Source organism: Alosa alosa, chromosome 12 (genome assembly GCF_017589495.1).
Source record: "Alosa alosa isolate M-15738 ecotype Scorff River chromosome 12, AALO_Geno_1.1, whole genome shotgun sequence".
NCBI lineage: Eukaryota > Metazoa > Chordata > Actinopteri > Clupeiformes > Clupeidae > Alosa > Alosa alosa.
In genome coordinates, this window is record NC_063200.1 from 13,707,950 (window position 1) to 13,735,489 (window position 27,540).

The following is a 27,540-nucleotide window of genomic DNA, read 5'->3' on the forward strand; positions in this document are numbered from 1 at the left end:
ATGATCCCCAGAGTTGGCATGGCAATGGCCATGTCAATCATCTTTGTCTACTCTCACTAGGTGCACTTGAAATACAATCACAAGTGTAATAAGATCAACAAAGACAGATCAAATCAAAAGAGAATGGGCAGGGCAGGAAGGAACAGGAATGGAGATTTCACAGAAAATAATAATAATAATAATAATAATAATAAAAATAAAAATGAAATAAGTCTCGCCACTGCCACAACAAGTAAAGAATGACAGACAGCTAGCTCACAGTTATTAGTAAGTCGTAGAACAAGCACACACACTAAAGAGGAAAAAAAATTGCACTACTCTCCCTGTGTAAGCAGCCTCTCATTTTAAGATTCCAAACTTTTTTAGAATTCCACGTTCCAATTGGAAATTTAATGAAACACAGCCAACTTTGCTCAACATTGGACTCAAGGTGGGATTTCCATTGATTGAATGACCTCTTGGGGTGTGGGGAGGGGGTAGTTTGCGCTCCATGAAAACAATAAAGCAAGGGCAGTTTATTTCCTCTGACTATGGAACAAAAGGAAGGAAAAAGAAAGAGAAAAGTGAAAAGGTGAAGTTAAGAGGCCTGTTCAGCTGATTGTATGTTTTTTGTTTGTTTGTTTGTTTTCTGTGAGAGGGCACATGCAGGAGAGGAGCGACGGGCTAGGAGACTGGGGTAGGTGGCGTCTGCGGAATCCTTTTTTTTTTTTGTGACGGGACTTGAACTTTGTGAAACCATGTTCCGATAAAAAGAGGGCATGATCTAAAAAAATATTCAATTCTAATAAAAAGGAAGAGAGCTTTAAAGATTTTAAATATATTTATATATAAAAATACATGAAAATACAAAAAGTAGCTAAAAGAAAGATAAAAGCAAAAAAATAATCTTGTAATTGTGTAGGATAGCCTAGTTTATCAACACTTAAAGCTTAAATACTTGAATTTTGAAAGATTTTGGACTGAGAGACCGTGTTAGTTATCAATTTATTCGTAAGTGACCGCAAGAACAGAATTCACTAGAAGCCCCAAGCTGAAAAGTAAGTCGCTCTGGATGCCACGGCTCTGACCAGCCCGTCTCGGGTCCGAGAGAGGAGGCCGAGACAGCCGCACCGAGGCTCAGAACCAGCACCAGAGTGCCTCGGGCCAGAGCGGAACTTCTGCTAGGTGTGTCAGATTGGGGGCGGGGTTTAATAGCTTTCACGTGATTGGAGTTTTGCCTGGGTTTCCTTTATGAAACAACATTCCTACCTGTTCCTATTTAATTTAAAAGAAGCATGTCTTAGAACAGCACACCTCAAATTAAAAAAGGCAACATTCTGTTCAAGTCAAGTGGGGGGGGCAGCAATTGTGATTTAACCTTTATTTTTGGAAATGGAAAGGGGGCGGGGGAGAGCATCTTTTGGCATTCCTTTCAGAACAAAAACAATATAAACTGAGGAAAATGACAGGCAAGATCAATGAGAGTTAACACTTTTGGACCTTTTCAATTAGTCTTGCAAAGACAACAAAAATGTCAGAAATGCAACTTTTGCCAGAAAAAGTGACTTTTGTCCAGCAGACAAATTTTCAGAGCTCAAAGCCAGAAGTATTTACCGTTTAAAATTTCATAACTTCATTGAGGGAAAAAAAAAAAAATATAGAAAAAAAAAAAAGCTCACTGCAACACTTGTGCCAAGTATTACCCGCCTTCTGATGATTCCCCACAACATACACATCTTTCCCTGGTCTTCTAAAAATCAATATACATTTCAGTTCTACCACTAATACACTTAATATTGAGGGTTTAGGAGAAAAGAATCAAAGGTGCGTGAAGCTGAACAAACAGCAAGTGCCGGGCTCTGTTCCGAACAGAGAACACATCAGTGTCAGGAGAAAGCGAGAGAAGAGAGAGAGAGAGAGAGAGAGAAAGAGAGAGAGAGAGAAAGAGAGAAAGAGAAAGAGAAAAAGGATTCACAAGTACTATGAAATAGGGGTTATAGCAAGTCTGTTGTTCTTCTAGTTGTCATAGTTTTGTTTTGTTTGTTTTTTGTCGTTTTTGTTTGTTTTTTTTTGTTTGTTTTTTTTTCTTTCTCTTATGTGATTGTAGACTCGGTTGTCGGGGGCAACGGTCGTGGTGGCGGGGGGGGGGGGTTGGGCTTTAGGACATACTGGAACAGCGGACCGAAGGAGAGCCCATCTGGGTCAGAACCTTGTCTAGCCACTGCAGAGGCCCGTTGAGATGCAGCTCGATCCAGCATGGGGTGCTCGTGACCGTCTGTCGTCTAGAGATAGCGATAGATAGACAGATAGACAGACAGAGTGACAGAGGGAGAGAGGGTGAGGAGAGGTACATCCTTTATCTGCCATGCTGACAGAAAGACAAGCAACCACTCTGGAAGACAGGCTTCCACTGATGATGGGTATGGACTTGAACTAATATAATAAATTACGAATACAGACATAATCTTAAAAAACATGACACAAATGTTTGTTATTTCACTATAATTGTATGTATTTTATACGCGTCCCCTCCTCGGTACTCTGTGTAAAAAAAAAGTGCACTAACACACTATATGTGTTACTGCACTATAACTATGTATTTTACGTGAGTAAACACATTGTGTGTGTTATGTAAGGGATAATGTATAGAACGGTCATAGGTCCCTTCAGGGCGGAACAAGACCCTGCGCGTCGGGGTCAGGTTCGCCCTGTCGGGACCCATTTCCCGATAATGACCGGTGTTCTATACATTATCCCGCTTATTACACGGCTAATTTCCAAAACAAAACAATAAATTCCCCACGATATGACTCTGTAGCCTACATAGCCTAGGCTTTAGCCTATTTTATACCGTTTCATCGTGGCTTTTGCTGAGAAACAAATAGTTCGCAACACTCGCTGAACTTGAATCAAACATTCTTTAGAATAACCATCAGCTTTCACTTTTGAATGAAGTTTCAGTCCTTGCAGTGTTATGAAAGCTGTAAATTAGAAGCACAAAACCCATTTTCCTTGACAGCGGTCTGTTATCGAGAAATAGCAGACCACCGAACGTTGGGAAGGCCCATTCAAGTGAATGGAGCATTCTTCAGCATTATGAAGAGCCGTGTAATAATGCACTATAACTGTATGCATTTTATATGTGTCTAAACACTGTATGTGTTACTGCACTATAATTGTATGTATTGTATATGTGTGTAAACTGTGTTACTGCACTATAACTAAGTATTTTATATGTGTGTAAATACTATGTGTTACTGCACTATAATTGTATGCATGTATTTTATGTGTGTGTTACTGCACTATAATTGTATGTATTTTATGTGTGTGTTACTGCACTATAATTGTATGTACTGTATATGTGTGTGTTACTGCACTATAATTGTATGTACTGTATATGTGTGTGTTACTGCACTATAATTGTATGTATTTTATGTGTGTGTTACTGCACTATAATTGCGTAGTCCCCTCACCTGTACTCGGCGCCCCAACCCTTGACGAAGCTCATGCGGATGGTGCACATCCTGGTGAGCTGGTAGACGGCCTCGAAGCCCTGGTTCACCGACTGAGCCAGCAGGGCTGCAAACTCCTGGTTGTTGAAGATCTTCAGGTTGCAGCCTGGAGTAGAGAGGGAACGTCACAACAACAGACATCAGCGTCAGTCTTCTCACTGGACTTTGGATAATTAGATTAAGACGGCCAGCTGTGGTTTCTGACCAATGTGACCGTGACAATGCAATTTCAATGACAGTGTTGCAGTTTCATGTCATGCAAGTATAATATCACAAGAAATGTTCAGTTATCATTTTCATTGATTCATTTAGCAGACACTGTTGTCCAAAGTGATTTACATATGTCAACTATATTACAAGTGATTACATTGTCCCCAGAGCAACTTGGGGTTAAGTGCCTTGCTTAAGGGAACAACAGTGGAAGTCGGGAATTGAACCCACAACTTTCAGGCTACTGCATGCTAGTCCAGCTCCTTAACCACTACACTACGACCTACGACCGCCAGGTTATCAAAGCAGACATTTAAAGCCATGAGTAGTCATTAGTGAAGTATGAGTGTGAGCTAGTGTCTGTGTTGTGTGTGCGCGCGAGTGTGTGCGTGTGTTAGTTACCTGGGGGGATTTTGCAGACTGTGGCAGGGTGCCATCCATACCGCTGGTTACAGTTGGGGCTCTGAACGAAGATAGCGCTGTCGCTCAAACACTCCGCAAACACCTCTCCACCGATGTAGTACAGTCTCACACCTCGGCCTGGACACACACACGTTAGTAGAAGTAGTCATTCATACCCTTCACATCACTTTGAGAGAGAGAGAGAGAGAGAGAGAGAGAGAGAGAGAGAGAGAGAGAGAGAGAGAGAGAGAGAGAGAGAGAGAGAGAGAGAGAGAGAGAGAGAGAGAGAGAGAGAGAGGTGTGGTGTGTGTGTGAGAGAGAGAGTAAGGAAAGAAAACAGAAGAAAGAAAACAAGAATGTGTGCAAAACAAACAGAATGAGAGCGTGTGTGTGTGTGTGTGAGAGAGAGAGTGTAGGAAATTGAATGAGAAAGAAAGAAAGAAAGAATGCCAGAATGAATGAGAAAAGAATGATTTGTGGAATGCCAGCAAGAGGCCACACGGGCAAAGTGAGTGATCTTAGTAAGCCATCCTGAGAGGTGGTGAGCGGGCGGGTGCGGTACCTATGTGTCTGCGGGTCATCTCCACGGTGGCGTTGCGGTTGACGTTGGACAGCAGGCCCAGGCAGAAGCGCTCCGAGTTGGACGGGTCGGTGAAGCCGTCCACGTGAGCGAGGGCTGTGAGGCGTGGAAAGTCTCGCCCACACGCTGGTTCAGCTCAGTAGTACGCTATGGAGCACCAGAACGCGGGCTCCGAGTAGGTCACCGGCTGTAGGTCTACACACACACACACACACACACGTAAGTCTCAACACAGTCAACATCACTACCAAGGAGGTGTTCAAAGAAAAGTAGTTCAAATGTCCGCTATTTTCCCCCATCTATCTTCCCCCATTCTCTATTTTCACCCCCCCCCCGCCCCCATCAGAAAACCCTCACGTAGAGCACCCAGTCCAACTCTGACCCTTGAACCCACTTCCCCAGCCTTCTCTGTTCATCCAGTCTGCCCAACATCTGTGCCTTAGGAGGCAGAGTAGAATCGGTACTGGTCAAAAAAAAGCGTTCAAAAATTCTGAAATTATTTGAACAATTTTAACAAGACAAAAAAAAAAAGAAGTGCGTCACCTATTTTAAGACAATAGGGAGAAAGAGATGCAAGATCTCAATGGGATTCCCGAACCTTGTTGCGCGCGCGCGCGTGTGTGCGTGTGTGTGTGTGTGTGACCTTACCCATGCCATGGTTTACAGGTGAGAGTGTGCTGGGAGACAACTCAGCTGGGGAACCTAAAGAGGGAGGGAAAAATCAGAGAGTGAGTGAGTGAGAGAAAGTGAGGTAGCTACTTTACAACATAGCTCAGTCACATGTCAACACACCATAATCATGGGCTGTTTAAATGACAATTGATCAAAGCAGAATAAGGGATTATTTAGTTGGAAACGTTAAGTAATGTTCTACTAGCTTTAGGTAGTAACAGCTTTCATAGAAACAGATTCTCAGAACACAAAACAGCCCTTCTACATTAAAAAAAAGGGATATAACCAAAGGACAGATCACTAAGCAGTCCCTTAGTGACACACTAGGAATGACACATTTTGTCAATTTGGTCAAATTTGGTTAGGGGAAATAAGGTTTTTATGAATGATGGGGTACTCTTTCTGTGCACTGGCCTATTGGCACCTTACCCTAAGCCCTTCCTAAGCATGACATGTTAAAATGTTTTAAAAACATAAAAATGAGTTTCCATGGTCTAAAAGGTTAGGGTTAGGTGCCTTGAAGTCGACGGTCGCAGCACTGCCTTGAAGTCGACGGTCGGGGCCTAAAACACCATCGAGCCTGATGAACACACCAAATGCTGGAGGGGCTGTCTAGGGTGGAGGGTAGAGTCGGGTTTGAGTCCAGCGGGACTAACTGGGGGGGGGGGGGTTGCTGGGAAGGGGGCATCAGTAAGAGCAGTGGGCGCTTTACTGGTCCCAGATCACACACAGCTGTCTACCGTCATTCCCGAGCAGTGAGACATGACTGGGAATGTACCTGTGTCCATACTTTGATTCAACTGCTGGTCACTTGTCTCTCCATCCTCACTGATGTAGCCCGGAGGGGGAGTCTCTGCAATGCAACACACACACACACACACACACACACACACAACTGGTTAGGTGTCAGCTACATATTCTAACACATTTTTCTGATGTTGTACAGTTAAGTGTGTGAGACTTTAGAGCACTTCCCTGTGGAGGGTATATGAGTGCAGCTGAAAGTGTCCCTAAAAGCTTTGCATTTGTACCGTTTCCGTTGTGTGTGAGGCGTGTGTGTGTGTGTGTGTGTCAACAGGCATGTAGTAGTCCCAGGGGGATGTTGGGCTTCTTGGGGATGGAGTGTGTGTGTGTGTGTGTGTGTCTCACCAGGTATGTAGTTGTTTGGTGGGTCGATCCCGGCGGGGAAGTTGGTGTTTTCGGGGATGGAATGGGTGTAGTCATCCAGAGGAGGCAGCTCAGTCAGGATCTCTGTGTGTCTTGGCACAAGGACAGGGGGGAGTACTGAGAAGAGAAGAGAAGAATCAACTTGCATACATGGAAATAACTACACATCCATGTTGGGAATGTTTGTATGTATTTATTCATCCATTCATAGGCTAGTCTTCCCAGAGAATGTAGGGCTAAGCGTTTGCTCAAGGGCATAACAGTGGCTGCTACAAACAGAAGTCACAGGGGAGGAGTGTAAGAATCAACCTGTCCAGTGAACAGACTCCAACATCACCCAGGGTTTCACATGGGCTGGACTGCCCTCTAGTGGACATTCTGTTTATTCATCATGCTCCTGTCTAAAGGACACTACACAGAGTGCTAGGATGCTTCCAGATTATTTTTTTACTGATTTCTTCTTTAGGACCTCGACTGTTTATGTAAATTAAGACAGGACTTTTGTTGGGGTTTTAATCTTTTGGGTCTTCTGTATTACTTTGAGTAAAACCTTTTTCCATACTTCCAAGCAGATAGCGTGTGCGTGTGTGTGTGTGTGTGTGTGTGTGTGCGTGCGTGTACCTGGCGTCTCCACCCTCTGGTAGTGATAAGGGTTGACGCAGACCTCATCCTTCTTGAGGTTGAAGGCGTACTCGCAGGTGTCGATGGCGCGCAGCTCGTGGTGGCTGTGCAGGTCGGGCCAGCGCCACAGGCGACAGTAGATGACGTGAGGAAGACCCTTCCTGTGGGACACCTGCAGACGGCCATCCAGAGACCTGGGGCAGAGGGAAGGTAAGGGGGGCACACAGAGAGAGAGAGAGAGAGAGAGAGAGAGAGAGAGAGAGAGAGAGAGAGAGAGAGAGAGAGAGACAGAGACAGAGACAGAGACAGAGACAGAGACAGAGAGAGAGAGAGAGAGAGAGAGCAACAAGTAGAGAAAGGAGAGAGGAAAGGAGAGAGAGAGGGAGAGAGAAAAACAAGACAGGAGAGAAAGACAACAGAGAGGGATGGAGGAATGATTGAGAGAGGAGGAGAAAGTCCAAGCCAAGCAGAGGAGGAGAGGATGAGGGAGATATGGAAAAAGGAGAAGAAAAGAGGGGAAGAAAAGAGGAGACAGGGGATGGAGGGATGAGAGGAATCAAGGAGGAAGAGGAGGGAAATGAGAGAAGAGGAGCCAAGACAGGAAAGGAATAGAAAGGGGCAGAGAAGAAAAAAGAGGGAGCGAGAGAGAGAGAAAGAGAGAGAGAGAGAGAGAGGCACACAGGAGGAGAGTGCCGTATGATGAGGAAGAACAACATGAATGGAGAGAGGGAGGGGGGGCGTGTTTAGACTTCTGGAGGAGAAGAGCAGGTGACATCCTGAAACCGCACTAAACCACACACACACACCGGTAACAGGTACAGACCAGCAACCTGTCTCACGCACGCACACACACACGCTATGCTACGCTACGCTACACAACATCAAAGCCTCACCAAACCTGCATTCATACAGCTGACTAGTTTGCATTTCAAAGACTAGCTCCTATCCGTCTACAAGTACATTTGCTGTTCAGATGAATTAATGTGTGCTTTACCAGAAACTGTTTTTAGACAGAGACTGAGACAGATTTACGGTCAATTACATTAGTATGGTCATCTTTTAAATAATTAACTATTGCGGGCATTTCAAAGAAGACAGATCATTCAGACTAACAATGTTCAATGTTAACCAACCAAGAAATAGGGAGAAAGAGAGGCACACAGAGAATGAGAGAAAGACAAAGACAGAAATGAAAGACTGACAGGACAGAGATAGGGGAGAGAGAGAGAGACTAGCAGGAGGGGACAGGCCAGGAGAAAGAAAGCAAGCGATAGAGCAGGAGTGTTAAACGAGAGCAAGCAAGAGTGAGAGAAAGATAAGGACAGCTGACAGGTTGTGGAGCTTCAAGAGGCGACGGGGGAACAGTGAAGAGAGACAGAGAAAGAAAGAAAGAGAGAGAGATAGAGAGATAGAGAAAGAAAGAAAGAAAGAAAGAAAGAAAGAAAGAAAGAGAGAGATAGAGAGATAGAGAGACAGAGAAAGAAAGAAAGAAAGAAAGAGAGAGAGATAGAGAGATAGAGAAAGAAAGAAAGAAAGGAGGAGGAGGGTCCACCCCGAGCCCAGCCACAACACCACAGCACAGCAAACACACCCCTGCCCCCTCCCTGTGTGATGTCATCATCGTGCGCCCCCCCGGCCGGCCGGCTGCAGGAGGGGGCGGTGAGTGAGGAGGATATTCACCTGGTCGTGTCAGGGCAGCTGTATAGGCCCGACGTTTCCCACTGTTCTATCGTATTGGGCGAGCTCAGACCCCACATTTCAGAGCAATTGCTGTGCACAGAAAGTAAAACAAAAAACAGAACACAAAGAAACAAAAAATGATAAACATGGGGCATGATTCATTCAAAAATACCATGATGAAATAGCATGGGGAAGAGAGAGGAGAGGAGAGGAGGGGAGAGTGGTCACGCTTCTTTTATGGGAGGAGATGATGACATTATCACCTGGAGTTGGGTCTGATAGCACATGGACTGCGCCACACACACACACACAAACATAACCACACACACACACACACACACACATAAACAACGCACACACACACCTCCGATAAAAGAAGCCTCTGAAATGGAGAGACATTTACACAAGACTGCAACAGTGTGAGATGGAAACAAACTCAAAGTCATTGGTGACACTGATGGACTGGTTGTCATGACAGTGTAGCTGGACTCAGCTCCACTGTCCGGATCTCATTCCTCATGCAGGCCTAGACTACAAGGGGGAGGGGAGGGGGAGGGGGGAGATTTGTCTCCATGTTTCAGAAACATTACACATTTCAACTCAACACTGACTGGCTCAGGACACCGTTTGAAGTGCATGCAAGAATAAACACAAAACAAGGCGGACATGACAACAGAAGGATGTTTATCTTTGAAGTGTACCATTGGAACGCATCAAACTGATGAAAACAGAAGGAACAGTCAGACGGACGAGACAAATATGGGTGTCCGCGGCCATTCTGAAAAGAATCATGGACTGAGGACGTGAGATGACATGACGGGACGTGACATTACGGCAGGTCACACAGACAGACGTTTGGCATGTGATGAATGAAAGTCTGCCCCCTGGTGGTAGTAGTCTCTGAAATGGGACTAAACCAGTAGGAACTCTCTCAGTGAAAACAAAAACAGTACAAAGCCTGCAGCCACCAACAACAACCATAACACTGCCTCTACAGCCCCGTCAGTGGACACCGGCTTCACTGGCACAACGCAAGACCTTATATCCTGCGTGTTTGTGTGTGTGTGTGTGTGTCTGGCACTTCTGCCACATTTATAGCAACCCATCTAAAACAATGAGAATTTGGTACTGCTAAATAGGAGGGGTTCTAGTGTGTGTGTGTGTGTGTGTGTCGACACTTGTGCCAAATTTATAGCAACCCATCTAAAACAATGAGAATTTGGTACTGCTCAAAAGGAGGGGTTCTAGTGTGTGTGTGTGTGTGTGTGTGTGTGTGTGTGTGTGTGTGTGTGTGTGTGTGTGTGTGTGTGTGTGTGTGTCGTTGTTCAGACCTCTTGACGTATTTGTCTGATTGCACTGGTATTGTAATGGCTAGCTCTTTGATGCCATGCCAGAGCAGGGTGGGATGCCGGGTCACAGGAGTGGACAGACACAACACCACCACCACCCGTTCAGCTCCCACAAACAGCCCGAGACCACTGGAGAGCATCATGCCAGCATGTTGTGACATCGAGTAGTGGGCAGAGAGGTTCCAATTCTCCTAGAAAACAAATCCTCAAAAAAAAAAAAAAAAATCCCCACACTGCTTCAACAGTTAAGTTAAATGTCCAGTTGCTGGTTACAAAGAATACCAATACAGAGTATAAACAAAATTATGGGCCTTATCTTACACCCAGCGCATTGTGGCACCAAGCACAACTCAAGTCTTGTTCCTATCTTACATCCAAAGCAGTGATGACTTTTTTGCCCTGCGCTCCAGTTCAATTGAACATTGCGCCCATGGGCGTGTCAATTAACAAATAGGCACCTTAAAGCCACTAAAACCTGGTCTAAAAGCGAAAGGCACATGTAAAGCACAGCTATTTCCAAGGCGCGCGGTCATGAAATGTAAGCAGCCCTTAGCAACGAGTCCGAGGCAACGACTCGTCTGCGGAATGAATATTCTTATGATTTTTATTAAATCATTCGAACGCTATTCAATGGGGTTGTCAAGACCACAGTGAAGTTAATTTCAGTTTGCCGACAAGTTCAAATAATAGGCGAGTGCAGTAACACACACGTAGGCGTTTTAGTAAAACAAAGTTAAGTGAAATTCTGGTGTTGCGCCACACACACACATACACACACACACAGATTCCTTCAGATGCACTGACTCGTTGCGAAAATACCAATGCGCTCTTTGATGTTGCGCTGCTTGTTCTTAAAGGGAATGACAGATGTCACTCATTAGTTTAGTGGATTTTACGCCCCAAACACACCTATGACTAATTAAGAAACATAAGAACAACCCTCAGAACAAAGTGCCTGCCGTCTGCGCTTACCTGTTGCACTGTTGTGCTATTCACATCATCCAAACATGTTATTGACTGAGCATTTCCTCTACAAGGTGATTAGGCCATCACCAACTTGAGTTTAGTCTCCTGAATACCAGGCATGTCATTTCCACGATCGTTTGTACAACCAGCCGATTCTCGCAAGGGGGCTGTATTCTGATAATGAGACAACAAGCACTCAACCATTAATAGGGACTCAATGAGATACATTTCCATGGTACAGCCTTTTTAAGGTTGACAGATTTAGCGGACGACATTCCGACCCCAAAAGAAAACCAGGGCCCAGACGCACACATCCTGGAACTCCCCTTTAAGAGGACTGGTTGCTGCTGAACAACGCTTTTGGGGAATGCCATTCTGATCACTAATACCTGCTTTCTTCTAAGGCCTCAGTCTAATACTCCTGACTCAAACTATCCATCTAAACTTCAAAGCCAAGGCAACAGGTGTGCATGGTTTCTTTGAAGGACATCTGATTTGAAGGAAAAATTAATAAAGTACACATTTTAAAAATTGCTCAAGCAGATGCAAGCTGGGGAGGTCCAAAGTAATGCGTTTGGTCAATTAAAAGACTATGCCACAGAACGTAGCTCTTCAAGAGCTTTTTGAAAAGAGAGAGGGGCATCCCTCTTGAAGCCCTTACCCTTGCTAGAGTCCCTGCTCTCCCAACACTTCAACAGCTAACTTGCACTCACCGCATTTCCTTCTCTTCCCTGCTACCACTTTCTACTTCGAATTCACTTTGACTAGTACACTCTTAAAGGAGAAATCTGGCCGATTTTTACATGGATCTTGATCGCTACACGTCGAGTACTGTCGATGTATGCAGATGTGACGGCACAAACTCTGTATTCAAACGGTTTCCTCACAGCTAATGAGTAGGAAATGCATCATTTTGTCACGTAAGGACACTGTTCATATTGTACACACCTTTTCATGACATTTTGCGTCTGTTAAGAGGCAAAAAAGGCACGTTTAAATGATGCCCCCAGACCTAGCATTGTAGCTCAATGGGAGTACTGGCCATTAGCTGCAGCTACTCCAGTACGGTAGCTTCGATTTTGGTCGTTATTTTTCCTATCGACAGTACTCGGCGACGATCCGTGTAAAAAACTAATATGTTGTCCCTATCTGGACATAGAGATGTGTTAAAAAATAACAAATTGTGTTATTTTCAACACATTCGATTTAAGAGTGTACTTCAACTTTTGTACTCATCCTCTGCTACATTTATCTATTTTAGCAGTATTTAATGTTACCTAAGGTCTCCTTTGCAACATAGCTTGAACATCCTGATTACATCCAATACTCCTTTGTTAGTCACTTTGGATAAAAGTGTCTGCTGTGAAAATGAATAATTCCCTGATATCTAATCCGCTTTAACCCTCTTTGGTGCGGCTCTATGCTCTTCAATGTTTTTATATAGTGCGGCTCTATGTTCCTCAACAGCTCTTATATAATTGGCTTCATTTAAATCGTTTCGATAATGCTGCACATTTTCATTGACTTATTTTTGATGTTGGCCAACTTCCTTCTGCTTGGAGCCAGAAAGTCACCAGAAAGTTACATGGAATTTTGCTCCGTGTTTAAAAAAAAGCCGATTCAAATATTGTGGCACAACTCCTCAAAACAATGGCCAGTTCGGCAACAATTTTACATCCACCTCCAAGCCTATGACCTGAAACAAAACATTGCATTTCTGAGAAGACAAAAAAAAAAAAAAAAAAAAAAAAAAAAAAAACACAACACATTCAATGACTTTACGAAGGCAGATGCTAGGCTGGCAGGAAACAGTTCTAAAACGCAGAAGAAAAAGCAAAAACTCATCTAAAACACTCTCTAGAGACAGAAGTGAAACAGTCACACTTCACCATGACTGATGCGCCACTTAACAACCAGCGGATGTTCAACAGTTGTGCAACATACATGGGGCACCAGCAGGCCTCCATGCACCAGGAACAACTAAACTTTCATTATCTGGATAGACATGCACAATTTTAAAACACAAACACATTCATTTTGTTCTCTGCTTTAGACAAAATGACAATGTCAATAAAGCTAATCCGAATCTGAATACAAACACACAGATGCACGCATTTATAAAACCATCTTAAAATGGCACACTTAACGCAACCATTTCGATGAAGAACAATAACCTGTTCTTCAGTCCCTCAATCTGTGGTCAGATGGCCATTCATTAGGAGATGTGAATAGAAGTTTAATCGGGCATGAATCATATGCCATTCTCAATTAATAAATGGTGACCTAACAATTCAGCGGCTACAAACACACAACTGCCTTTATTTCACACAATGACTGGAAAAAAGCCGCCAAAACACTAGGTTGCTTCACTCACGCACACACACCGCCTTGTTGCCGATGAGCACTATTGTCAATTGTTCAGTGGTTTGCTCTCAAACATCTGGCATCTCATCAAAACTAATCTTTTACATAAAATCTCAATTTTACATACAACCAAATACAAAACACTAAATTAGAACAAATTCAAATTCCATCAGCACTTTGCTGCATTCATGGGCAGAACACACTACAATGTGTGAACTTGTACTGTATGAATGTCTGTAAAGGCTGCCCCTGTGGGAAAGGCGCAAACTAGATGCTAGGAAGGTTCTGACTAATGACGTGATGCTCAGCTTTGTGGGCATTGCAATGACCCGTCTATATTCTGGACGGATTGAGGAGCTCTCACATTAAACTGGAAGCACTGTTTTGGAGTGAGCGAGAGTGTGTGTGTCAACCGCAAAATCTGTTGGCCATCCACATCGCAAAACCTCAGGTCACCTCTCTCACACAGACAGAGACAAACACAGAGCCTGGAGTTGTGTCCTGATAAGACTATCAGATAAGGACACAATTCAGTTTTTAACCCAAGCCAGCTCCTCTCTGTACCAACTCTACAGCCACCAACCCCTCCCCCAAAACAAAAACACATTCGCCCAACCTTCACCCTGTTGCTAGTTAAAGCCTCCCTCACACACATACACACACACCAAAAAAAAAAACTTCAGAGATGTGGACTTCATCCATAACCTGGGGCTAGATTAGAATCCGAGGAGGGGCTCACCACGCCACAAAGAGAACCATATGTCTGCTCTAATAACCTGCCTGCGTGGCCCCTTTCATGACAATGGGCTCAAAATGAGCAGCGCTGCAATTACGCCGCGTCTCCAGTCTCCCGGCTCCCGCACCGTTTGTGCGCCTGCCAGCAGCGTAATCCCATCAGAGCGCGGCCTCGGCCCATAACGCGGGGCTGGGCCTGCTTACGAGACAGGGGCAGGGAGCCCCCGCCGAGCAGGAAGCAGCTACCCGCAGAAAGTGCTACCTTCCCCAGTCCATAAACGCCCAGTCCATAAACGCCCCCCCCCCCCACGCCAGGGGAGTAGCCCACGACATCAGGCCAGGGAGGGGAATGGAGACCAAGTGGGTGCACCAAACGCAAGAGAGCTGTGGAGAGCTCTACAGGCAGGCTACACCAGAGCACACAACTGAAGCGGTTCGCAGAGCTTAAATTTGTTTTAGACATTTTTTTTTTTAATGTACGTGCCAGAAGCACCTCTGGTCGAGCCAGTTCCATCGATTATAGCGGAAGGAATGCTTGAGTTACGTGCCCAGTGTAGTCTGCCTGCAAGTCAGAGGGGACCATGGGACTTCCGACTCCGTGGTTACACATGATGTAACAATCATAACCAAAAAGAAAACATTTAAAGACGTTGTACCCACTTGACCTAAAACAATCCCTGTTTTATCTACACAGTGTACACTCGTAGACCAGGCCGTTCTTCTGTTAAATCATCTAGATGGTATTTGTCTGAGAACAGCTCAACACCTTTACTTATGTTATCCGCCCTAAGACATGCAACAGAAGTAGATCTTTATCGCTCGTCAAACTAGGTCTCCTGGACCTTTTCACTGCAAAAAATGCCAGCTTATCTCCTGACATGGAGTATGGGGGCCCTGGAAGATGTACACATCCCACCGTATCAGAACAGGCACCGGCGTGCTTAACACAACATAAGTTCAGGGATCAGGTTTACACCAAATTGTCAAAATGTGCTTCGGGAAATATTTTCCTGTCCTACACAGTAATCACCACAACATTTACAAATTCTGTGAAAATGTTGATTGGTCTTTCAGTCCCACCAGAACATTTGTATCACATATATCAAACCACTAGACAATGCAGTTGCGTAGTCTAAAATCTCATCAGATGACAAATTCTCCTCATAATATCAAACAGAAAGATGGTCTTTGTCATAAAATATAAGCCTGGTTTAATACGACCTCAGTACAAAAAGCCATCAAATCATAAGACACCATGAACTCCTATCTTCCCAATGGCATCCTCCAAGGGTCGACCATCTCATGAAATCCATTCATCTATAGCAGTTAGTTTGATCGCTTCTGGGAACGCCAAGCGTTTTGGGCCCTTTGGTCGGTTTAGGTCCATGACGGGAGCGAAAACCTGTTCTCACGCTGACCCCCCACAGGAGGCCTGGCAGAGATAGTCTATCTGCACTTTCAGACAAAAGACCTGGGCTGATAACAGCGCCTGGCTTCCACAAACGCAGACCGGAAGCCACCTCTCTTGAGATAAGGTGTTTGCGGTTGTTTGTCTTACTTTAAAAAGAGAAGACAACCAGGCTCTGGTTCCAGGCCCTGAAAAGGTGTCTGGCACCTAAATGGCATTTAAAGGATGCCACTCTTTAAACCCGCCATGGACGTACGCACATTAGGGACTTGGACTGGCCACAGACATCTTGTGATACCAGATCCCCTTCTTAATGGTACCTGGCAAGACAGTTGACCTTTTTTTTTTTTAACGATTTGCGAAACAGTCTAACACTGGGAAGGACCGCGGCCCTCTCAGAGCTTGGCTGCATATCTTCACGTGGGAGACTCAGCAACCCAAAGGATAATCAGTTCCATTTACAATGTGGCCAATCATTCTATTCCACACTGATGCAACAGTCCATTGCATGATACTAGGGCACACCATCCTAATTCCAAACTCGAGTGGACAGTTGCAAGATAAAAAAAAAAAAAAAAAAAAATGTATATGTAATAATAATAATAATAATAATAATAATAATAATAATAATAATAATAATAATAATAATTTTCTCATTTGGCATAAATTGAGTATTTTATAGGGCACCATCTTTTAGAATACTATATCTGGCTTTAATCAACTACTTTTATTTTACATTATTTGAATTGCTGACCTATAGGTTTGAATAACAATGAAAACACTCAAAGAACAATGCTTTTAGAAAATGCTTGCACATTTCCCTTCAAATATGTTTGTCAGGAACTCAAATTATGTAAAGAAACATTTAGTTTGGCTTAGATTGGAAGCTCTTACTTACACTAATAGCTTTTGGTTTTCAGCCTTGAGCTCTACACACCGTAGGAATCCCTGACGTGGGTGTGGGAGAAACGCGAGCAAATGTTTTGAGGCATCTCGAGCATTTATTACAAAACATGGGAAACAATCATCAATTCCGTCAATCCCAAGGTTGACCGTCCGATTAGACGGAGAGCAAGCACGTGTGGGATGGGAAACATTCCCACCCTTCCACAGTGTCCCTGACAAGGCTGGGGAGAGGCACGCTAGACAAGACAAGGGCCTCCAACTCACCAAGGGTGTCCTGACCCTCCTGCAACACGGCTCAATTACAGACTTATACACCCAGACCAAAACAGAACACGGTCATCGAAATAGCAAAAAAAAAAAAATATCTTCGGTCTGGAATGAAGGTTACTATATGGATGTTCTGGTCAATAGAAACAAATATCATAAACCATCATTAAGATGCCATTATGATTTGAATTAGCACTCATTAGCATCATTTCTTTCCCCCTTTCAGTGCCCTCTCTGTTCCATTAAAACAGTGGGTGTACTCCGACGTCCTTAGGGTGTACTTAGCAGCATCTTACCAGCCAACAGGCCCATGGCTCAACCTTGTGCAAGGTGAACTTCTGCCCTCATACACACGTAGGTTCCCCCACGACCTTGAGCAAGACGAACAAAGCTAAACTGATGAGTGCCTACGTCAGAACTGAATGGAGATAAAATGGTCAGGTAGGCCATAGTGGTGTTGCCTTCGAACAATAACTGCATATTCCATTCCTAAAATACTCATCAGGAAGGTAAACTCCTCGATCATTCTGCCATTAAAGAGAAAGTGGGAGAAGGCAGCATCTCAGTAGCCAACAGGCGCATGGCTCAACCAATAAGCTGAAGAGTGCCTGCATTGGGACTGCATGGAGTTCAAATGGTCATGTACTGTACAGAACGCAGGGCTGTTACCCTCAAACGATGCCAGCATTTTTTTCCCCCCATTCCATTTCAGGATGCTGAAATCCTCACAGTTATTCTGCTATTAAATGTCTGTGGAGGCAGAAAAACAGTGACCCATCATTTTCCAAGTCCTGCACACGGTTCATTGCATGCTCACCAGTGGAAGAGCCTTAACTGGCATTCTGTCGTAAGACAAGATGCTCGGTTACATGAGGACATCGGCCAGGGTTGCGCGGGAGATAGCATGCATGCTCTCTCTCTCACACACACACACACACACACACACACACACGAGGCCTTCCTCTCCTGTAAAAGGTTCACCAGCCAAGAGCAGCAAGCCCAGTTCCCCTAAAGGGGTTTCGTTTCTGCACCTCAGTTCTGCCCAGAAAAGCGGTAGAACCTTGAACCTTGTATCTAACCTTGAAGTGGAAACTTGGTCTGTGTTTCCTCAAAAGCATTGTTGTGCCCTGACCACTGTAACCAAGAGAGAGAGACCACATGAAAATGTAGAATCACAACATAACAAAGCTCCAGGCCCAAATATTTGGAGGGACGTCAAGTCGTTTGTAAAGAAATTGTAACAGTGTAATTCTACAGAAGATAAGTCCAAGTCATGATGCGCAGTGAACAAAAGAAGTTAACTCAGACAAGGGTGAGGTTAATGTATCTGATGCTAAAACGTCTGGCAGACACCTTCACCGGAGTGTGGGAGTGTGTGTATGCTTTCATGACCAAAAATATCAGACATGGCTTGATAACCTACTGGAATAGGAGACAAATCAGACCCCTAGGGATTGAGTTTACACCCTCTGGCCATCACCAACATTGACAGAATGGGCTGGAAGCATTGGGGGGTGGAGGTTAAGCTGTGCGATGTCCTCATGAGCTTTCACAGTTAGCTGCGTGTCAGTGCATTCACAATGGCTTTATGGACAAGAGGGTTTGGGAGATATGGGACACAGGCCACCCGCCCCACACTCACACACACACACACACACACACACACAAACGCCATCGCACACTCAGAACACGACCATGCACAGTGTAGGGACGCAAACAACCATACACATCACGGATACACCATACAGAGTGCACAAAAACACAAACGCAGACACACAACCAACCTCCATACATACAGCAGACACAACACACACACAAACTTCCATCAACACTACACACATTACACAGCAGACACAGACACACACCAAACGTTCACATACACTACACACATTACACAGCAGACACACACCCAAACAAACTTCCATTTACACTACACACATTACACTGCACACACACACAAAAAAAAACTTCCATATACACTACACACATTACACAGCAGACAGACAGACACACACACCATTTCCATATACACTACACAGCAGACACACACACACACACACCACTTCCATATACACTACACAGCAGACACACACACACACACACAACCTCCATACACACTACACAGACATCATACAGCGCACACACACAGTCCAGCCCTCTCGTGAGTGATAGCTACCTGGGGATGGTGACACACTTGGTGTTGCAGTTCTGCGTGGTGATGGCCTTCTCCAGCTCGTCCAGCTGACCGGTCTTCTTGAGCTTCTTTACCAGGCTCTTGACGGCCTTCTCGCACCACTTCTCCTCCTGGCCATTCTGCTCGCCGCCGCCGCCACTGCCGGCACCTCCCGAGCCGCTCGCCGACTTCTTCCAGCCGAGGAGACGCTTCACCACCGGCGGGGTGAAGGGCAAGATGGAGGACATGACTGAGGAGGATGAAGAGGAAGAGGAGGGGGGTGGGGGGACGCCGGATAAACCAGGTGGGAGGCGAAGAAGGGGCAAGCGAGTTGGTTGCGTATGTGTGTGGTTCTCACTCCTTTTGATTGTTTTGTGTGTGTGTGTATATATGTGTGTGTGTGTGTGTGAGAGTATTCAGCCCCCCAGTGGGTAAGGAGCAGAGGGTGAACTCAGAGGGGGGCTGAGGGGAGTTGGTGAGGTGTGTGTGTGTGTGTCGAGTGTTTTCTTTTTAGGCCCCGTGTGTTTTCCGGGAGGGGGGGGGGGGGGTGCAAGAAGCCCCGTGAAGGTGTGTGTGGAGGGGCAGGGGTTAGGTGAAGTGGAAGGGGGCGGGAGAACCACGCAGGAAGAGGGGGGGAAGGGGGCCACAGGGTCACCTGAGAGGACAAAAAACAGAAAGATATCTCTGATGACTGGATGCTCAAACTGGGGTTCTTGATCATCCAACACCAAGATGTTTGGCTAATTACATGTTTCCATCTGACGTTTTTGTATTCAAGTTCAATCTGTGTTCATCTGCATACACCAAAAGACCAACACCAGCCTTCAAAGAGTCCAAAAAAATAACTTAAAGGGCATAGTAGGCTATGACATTCATTATTTTAACCATTTCCGGATTAGACCTCTGCCCAGTGCCCACGCAACTATAATTATCATTTACACACAGCCTATTATTACAGTTTAACCATTAGCCTAGGATGTGCTACCAGGTTGTGAATATGTTACGCTACAAAGTTTCTGCAAGTACACAATGGGTGCAAGCATGTGGAACGCAGCCATTCACTCGATGCTTAGGCTACTTGACTTATAACAACTCCCTCCTAGGCTATCGACCCATTAGCAGAGTCCCAAAAAGTAACACCGATGTGTAGAACCTTTCAAATTGTTTATTCTGTCCCGCTACCAACGCCCCGCCATTTCCAAGCGAGCATGGGACTTTTTATAATGCTACTGTTTACCGCCTCATCACAAGCCCGGCTAATTAATCTCTTTAAGCAAATGTTCATTTGGTGGTTGGGCAAGACAGCCCTTTGACTTAAATCAGAGACCTCCAGTCTATAGGCTATGTTGTTCCCAGAATGACGGATAATCTATGCTGGCAATCGTTCAATCCTACAAACATGAAATAGCCCAATGTTCACGTAGCATCAAAAGGGGGAAAAAATCTCAGAAAGTACGAGCAGAAATCATAGCTTGAGATAAGTTTGAAGCTCTTACCTTTACATTCTTAGGAAAACCTGCACGTTTGACTAGAGCAAGTGATAGCATTCACGATACAAATGGCTTAATCGGGAGCTATCTAAGAATAAAACAACAAAACCTCCGACTAATTATCTCTGGTAAGAATGTAGCCATGCATACGAAATAGGCCAAGCCGTTCCTGAAGAGCATTAGGTAGCCAGCCCCAAACAACAGGCTAGGATGTAAAAATAAAGCGTCCGATTTACCTACGATTGGAGCCAAACACTTACCTGGAACCAGTGGAATAAAGGCTTGAAAGGGTCAGGTGCTGCTCACTGTTGCATAGTACGATGTTCTTTTATGTCCCAGGATTCTGTGGTAGCCCTACACGGATTCCGCAGATACTCCCGATGCTACAATGCTACAATGAAACAAACCCGGGACATGAATATCTAACCGCCCCCCGACACAACATTTAACAATATTACTTTGCAATCCATCTAAAATACCACTTATAGCCGCGTGGGCATCACTCAAACATTCCATAAATATTACAATATTTCCCATGGCTCAAACCATTATTGTTTGCATGAAGAATTCATTTCCGAAAACCGCTAGCAGCCTTGCTACTTTGTTTGACAGAAAAATAAACAGGTTTGAAACATGTTTGCAGCCAGTTCACTATTTGGCTTTTGGATGTAACTCACCCTGTTTGTAAACGACAGTTTGTGTGCAAAATTACCGGCCAAACACTTCACGACAAAGTCAATATTTCCCTTGAAGATGTAAAAATCGATTTTAAACAGTATTTTCCTCCCTGTCGCCGAATTACACCAGTAGACGACGGCCTCTCACACTACAATCAACCTAACTTGGGTGCACGCAACGCGACACTTTCTTCCCTTCAGTCCCGCCTTCGCGTTTCCGATTGGAAATAAATATATATGGGGTATGTAACCCAATATAAACATCACTCTGAGATTCGTTCAAAATGGTGTCAGTTATGTCGTCCCCAACGTAATCTTTACGTCTTTTAGCTCCATTGGACATTTTGTTCTGTCAATCTGTCAGTGAGGCCTGGATTCCAGTAAAAGGATTCTGATTGGTTCAAGTGCCCTTCCATCTCCTGACTTCATAATAGAAGCAACCCGAGCAGGGGTGGGGAAATATTACAAGTGGGTTAGCTCCATCTCAAAACAACATTGCTGATGGAGAGTGGTGTTCCTCCGCCATTCACTAAAGAATAAATAGGGCTCCACATCTTCGCCTGCCCTCAGTCCTCAGTTCACTTACTACGATTGCATTCTTTCATACATTTGAGCAGTAGCCTAGGATAGTTATGAGAATGTTGCCTTGGCTGTTTCTGTTGGCAGGTCGTTTTACAAAACAACCAAGTGAGACAGCAGAAATATCTAAAAAAGGACAAAAAAGTCCAAGGTGTCAGCATCATATGCGAATAGCGCCAAAGATTTAATTAAAGCGGACTTTAGCTCTTAGCCAACTAAAGAGGCCCATCAGCAAAGAAGGACCATATTTTTAAGTCTTTGTTTCAATTGGCAGCATTTGTCTTTGTTAGTACCACACTGAGGCATATATATATATATATATATATATATATATATAATACATAAAATTGAGTTTATTAAATGCAGAAAATGCAGGGTAGTACCTCACATAATTTAGTTGTGCAAACATTGTGGTGACGTGAAGTCGCATCATTGGATGCATGAAGTGTATGCTTAGGGCTTTAAATACTTCCTGACAATTCTTTTAGTTGAGCGGATTGAGAAGAGACTGTCTTGAGGCCGATGAGGAGGAATTAGGCCTATGGTGGTGGTGGGCCTCTAATTGATACTGTATAATTCAACTGAAATGGACCAATAAACGAGTAATGTGTGTTTCTGTAGCCTATATAGGCCACATTCCCTGGAGTTTGAGCAGTTTAGTGAGAAAAAGGGTTTGAGGAACATGAGGAAGGGTTTGAAGAAGACAATATTCTGCCAAAATCCAGATCAGCCAATCCTCCAATTATCCAGTGTCCAGTCTAGACTGAAAATGAATAGATAGATACACAACTGTTGCTTAAATGTGCATACATGCATTACCTTATCTGTGAAAGACTGCATATAATACATAAATGATTTCTAATGCATTTCTTTGCATGCGTGCTGTTTCTTGCGTGTGAATAGTATAGAGAACATTAGAAAACATGACCCCTTTTCAATCCAGCCTTGAGTAGGTCAAGTGTTAGCCACAACAAGGCTTTTGTGTCATACATCACAACAGTGAATGCGTCAAACGATGTCCTTTCCAATTGCTGGATGTGAGATTTTATATATGCTGTAAGTTAAATATAGTGTAAATAAATGCATCCTCATCCTAACTCATGAATGTCTCTCCACTGATGGTGATAAATGTGAAATGTACAGCAAATGACAATTCTTGAGTGCCAGGGGTGTCCAAATTTCTTTTAGACAGGGGCCAGACTAGGTCTTATGGAGATCCCTGAGGGCCAGGTCTTGTTTTTAGTTTCACATGGCATACATTATCTTTCATTTTCTGTACATTAGGCTGGCCAGTGGATTTGTACACAAAATAATTAATCAGATCCACTATTTTACACTGCATGAATGAAGTAAATATATCAAAATAAGCCTTGGCCTATATGCAACTCCAAAAATAATCATATCATGATAAATTAAACTGTTATAAAGCATGATGATTTTCAACTCAAGTGTCACCCCTGAATCTACCTCTGTTAACTCCTGGATTAACCTCATAATTACAAGGAAACTGTCAAAGATGCAGTAAATGTCACCAAATCAAAACACTGTTTCATCATATTTTGCGAAAGAGGCCATGGGCTGTTTAAAACTGTTCGGGGGCCGCATTTGGCCCCTGGGATGGACTTCGGCTTCACTTGTTCTGTGTGTGCACTTGTGAGAACAAAATCAGTGTGTGTGTGTGTCTCTCTCTCTCTCTCTCTGTGTGTGTGTGTGTGTGTGTGTGTGTGTGCATTTGGCGCCTGGGATGGACTTCTGACATGGCTTCTGTAAGCTATAGATTCAGCAAGGGTCAATTAACACTGCAAAGTACTAAACATATTGAACTTTAGTTCAATATGTTTATGTGTATGTGTATGGAGAAGGCACAGTCTCTATCATGGTACTAAATGGCGTTTTTGAGTCTTGTGCTCAGGCTAACCCAAACAACCTAGTAAAGCAGCTTACAATCTCTCGTAATGGAACATCGCCCAGCCCCCATTCATGCCCAAACATTGTAGGACAGGACCAGTCACCCAAACAATGGCGTGGAATCCTGAGCAACTTCTAGTGATGAATTAGTGTGAAGTGAAGGAGGACTTTTGTTAAATAAAATAATCTAATAGGAAAAATTAATATTTTATGATTTTATCAGCATCTTACTTTCCCCTTTTCACATCATCATATTTTCAGAGAATTATCAAGGACATCTGCAAAGGTGGAACAACAAGGTTAAAATCCTATTGGATTAAATTCAATACAAGTGTTGAAGCAATGTTGCTTTTATGCTAAATTGCTGCATTGAACCTTTAAAACGACTTGTTCTGTGGGTCACTGAGACATTCTTTAGTGTGTCCAGAGAGAGAGAGTGAGTGGGGGACTGATTCCAACACACTATAGTAAGCCTAATTGTAGTAGCCCACAGTACCACCTCCTGGTAGTGTAGTGCAATTACTACAATTGAAGGTTGTAGTGCAGTTTAATGTAGCCTGTGCTATTATTCAACAGGTTTAAAATGATTGAGTTTCATTTTCATTTTCATGCCTGTCAAGTTCAATATCTATTGATATTAAATACACACACAGGTAGGACCACACATTGTCAAGATGTGGCATGTAGGCCAACATATTTCCAGAGGGACATCTCCAAGAAAATACCGGACCGACAACATAATACACTGTACACAATGACTGTATGTACATGATAAGTGATGTAGCAGTGATCCAATGTCAAGCTGCAATAGCACCGTAGGTCTTAAGCTAGTGTGTGGGGATGCTGGATTGAGACAGGCCAGTAGGTGTGGGACATTAGTCCCAAACAAAGAAGGAGGGGGCCAGACAGCAGAGCAAAAACTGTAGGTGATGCCACTGGCACGCACCACTTGCCTACTGTCTTGCCTAATATCAGTTGCTTACTGTCCAGTGGCACTGTCCCATCATGCCACTCGCCTACTGTCTTGTACTTGTCCACTGTCCCATGCCACTCCCCTCCGGTCTTGTGCTACTTGGTAAATGGTAAATGGACTGCATTTGTATAGCACTTTAATCGACTCCGAGCACCCAAAGTGCTTTACAATGTCCTGCCTCACACTCACCCATTCAGACACACTCATACACACCGATGGCAGAGGTTTATAAGGTGGAGGAACATTAGAGTTGGGGGTTGGAATAGTTTGCAAGTGGCACAGGACAGTGTCGCAGGACAGCAGGCGAAGGCCACAGGGTGAGTGGCACACCCCAGCAACAGAAGGCTACAGTAGAGTTTTTGCTGCCTCTTGAGACACCTGTGTAGGCCTATTACACCCCACCGTGTTACACCGTAAGGTGGCCCATTAGGGGTGAACAAAAACCCCAACACTGACCCTAATTCCTAATACACCGTGCATTTGGAAAGTATTCACAGCGCTTCACTTTTCCACATTTCATTATGTTACAGCCTTATTCCAAAATGGATTCAATTCATTTTCCACAAAAATTCTACACACAATACCCCATAATGACAAGATTTTTCTTTTTTAAACGGTTTCCAAATACATTAGAAATAAAGAACAAAAACATAATATGTACATACTGTAAGTATACAGCCTTTGCTCATTTATTTGTTGTGGCCTTTGGCAGCAAATACAGCCTAGTCTTTTGGAATATGAAGCCACAAGCTTGGCACACTGATCTTTGGCCTTTCCTCCTTACAGAACCTCTCGAGCTCCATCAGGTTGGATGGGGAGCGTCAGAGCACAGCCATTTTCAGATCCCTCCAGAGATGTTCAATGGGATTCAAGTCTGGGCTCTGGCTGGGCCACTCTAAGTTGTCCTGAAGCCACTCCTTCAATATCTTGGCTGCGTGCTTAGGGTCGTTGTCCTGTTAAAAGATGAACCGTCGCCCCAGTCGGGATAGCATTGGCCAGGTGATGAGCAGTGCCTGGTGTCCTCCAAACATAACGCTTGGCATTCATCTTTGTCTCATCAAACCAGAGAATTTTGTTTCTCATGGTCTGAGTCTTTCAGGTGCCTTTTACTAAAAAGTGGCCTATGTCTGGCCACTCTACCATACAGGCCTGATTGGTGGAGTGCTGCAGCGATGGTCGTCCTTCTGGAAGGTTCTCCTCTCTCCACAGAGAAACCCTGGAGCTCTGTCAGAGTGGCCATCGGGTTATTGGTCACCTCCTAAGCCCTTCTCCCCCGATCACTCAGTTTAGAGGGACGGCCAGCTCTAGGAAGAGTCCTGGTGGTTCCAAACTTCTTCCATTTACGGATGATGGAAGCCACTGTGCTCATTGGGACCTTTAAAGCAGCAGAAATATTTCTTTACCCTTCCCCAGATCTGTGCCTCGAGAAAATCCTGTCTCAGAGGTCTACAGACAATTCCTTCGACTTCATGCTTGTTTTGTTTTGTTAAGTGATTTCTTTTTTGTTTAAGTTAAGTGATTTCTTCATTTTTTATTTTTAACAAATTTGCAAAAATCTCAACCAAACTTTTTTAAGCTGTTATTATGGGGTATTATATGTAGAATTTTGAGGAAAAAAACAAATGTAATCCATTTTGGAATAAGGCCGTAACATTACATAACAAAATGTGGAAAAAGTGAAGCACTGTGAATACTTTCCATATGCACTGTAAATAATAATAACACCTTTTAAAATGTACCCAACCAGTGGGGTTTATTAACAATAAGACACACAGTTATTACAATTGATTATTATTAATATATTTTTTTAATTGTTCCCTGTTAAATTTAAGTATTATATTGTTTTATATTTGTATGTCGCTTTGGACAAAAGTGTCTGCCAAATCCCATAACCATGACAATTACAAGACACTAAAAAAAGATGTGACACAAGTCCAAATCAAGCTGACGAGACAAAATCCCAGGCTGAGAGGCAGCAAGACAGTCACCAGTGCCCCCACCAAAAGCCTCTCACAGGAACAGGATTCTCCAGCCTTTAACCCCAAATCAATCAGCTGGTCAGGTACTGCTATGCAATGCACCTGAGCAGAGGTAGAGAATGGAAGGAGAACAGGGACAAACAGCACTGGGAACAAACATACAGCACAGGGACACATACAGTAACACCTACAAAGAACACAGGATGTGTATCAGAGGTCGGAAAGACTTTTAAAGTTAGCACTTCTGTTGTTCAGGCTTGTATATGGGCCTTCTAGGTGTTCACAGACTGTATACAATCATGAATGCATTATTAAGCTAGAATTTGAACGCTAAAAACGCTATTATATCCTCAAAATAGTTGAGCTGGGCAAAATGTCAAACAAACATCGACAAACTAACTAAGCTGTCCTTCTTTTCTCTTGCTGTGAGTGGCGCTATTGAGTTACATTCTAAATGCGCCGAAATCTCAAGCTTCTAGCTAGCGAATAGCAAAACAGTACCGTAGACCTGTGTGCTAGGTAGCATACATCGCTGCATTTCAATTAACGGAACTTGTAGCTCAACTTAGTTTCACATCCAAACGTGTTTTTTTCAGGTAAAGTAACATCTAGGGCTTGTACTCTTTTAGCTGAAACTATGCATGTTTATTCTTGTGATAAAAGTCCTAGCCTGGTAACATAATTATGCTAGGTTAGCTAAGTTATGATAACCTGACACACTTCTGAGTTAACGTTAGTGCTAGTTTGAACAGGTTGATATTACTAGGTGATGATAAAGCCATCACGTTATTTCAGTCAAAGACACTACAGCATGTTTGCTAATACTTGTCTCTCCTTCGTTTGTATAAATGTGGTAACGTTAGCTGTCATAACATGTTTATAATAGCGATTAACGTTAATGTTATTCAACTGCTTAACAATAACGCTCATTTGTAACGCCTCC

The 27,540-nt window shown here is 43.9% G+C and overlaps 1 protein-coding gene and 1 long non-coding RNA gene across 2 annotated transcripts; both read right to left on the reverse strand.

The window, feature by feature from the left end:
• Positions 1–1,725: 1,725 nt before the first annotated feature.
• Positions 1,726–19,526, reverse strand: smad2 (SMAD family member 2). The gene is given in 12 exon segments (XM_048258629.1): positions 1,726–2,261; positions 3,453–3,597; positions 4,104–4,241; positions 4,666–4,767; positions 4,770–4,821; positions 4,823–4,878; positions 5,332–5,385; positions 6,134–6,208; positions 6,505–6,639; positions 7,144–7,337; positions 8,824–8,913; positions 18,995–19,526. Coding segments are annotated over 12 exon segments (1,410 nt in total). The 5' UTR covers positions 19,240–19,526; the 3' UTR covers positions 1,726–2,137.
• A 94-nt stretch (positions 19,527–19,620) lies between these two features.
• On the reverse strand, positions 19,621–21,478 carry LOC125304401. The gene is made up of 3 exons (XR_007195235.1): positions 21,159–21,478; positions 20,742–20,872; positions 19,621–19,646 (listed from the first exon to the last, which is right to left on the reverse strand). It is a non-coding gene; the product is annotated as an uncharacterized LOC125304401 (long non-coding RNA).
• Between the last annotated feature and the right edge of the window lie 6,062 nt (positions 21,479–27,540).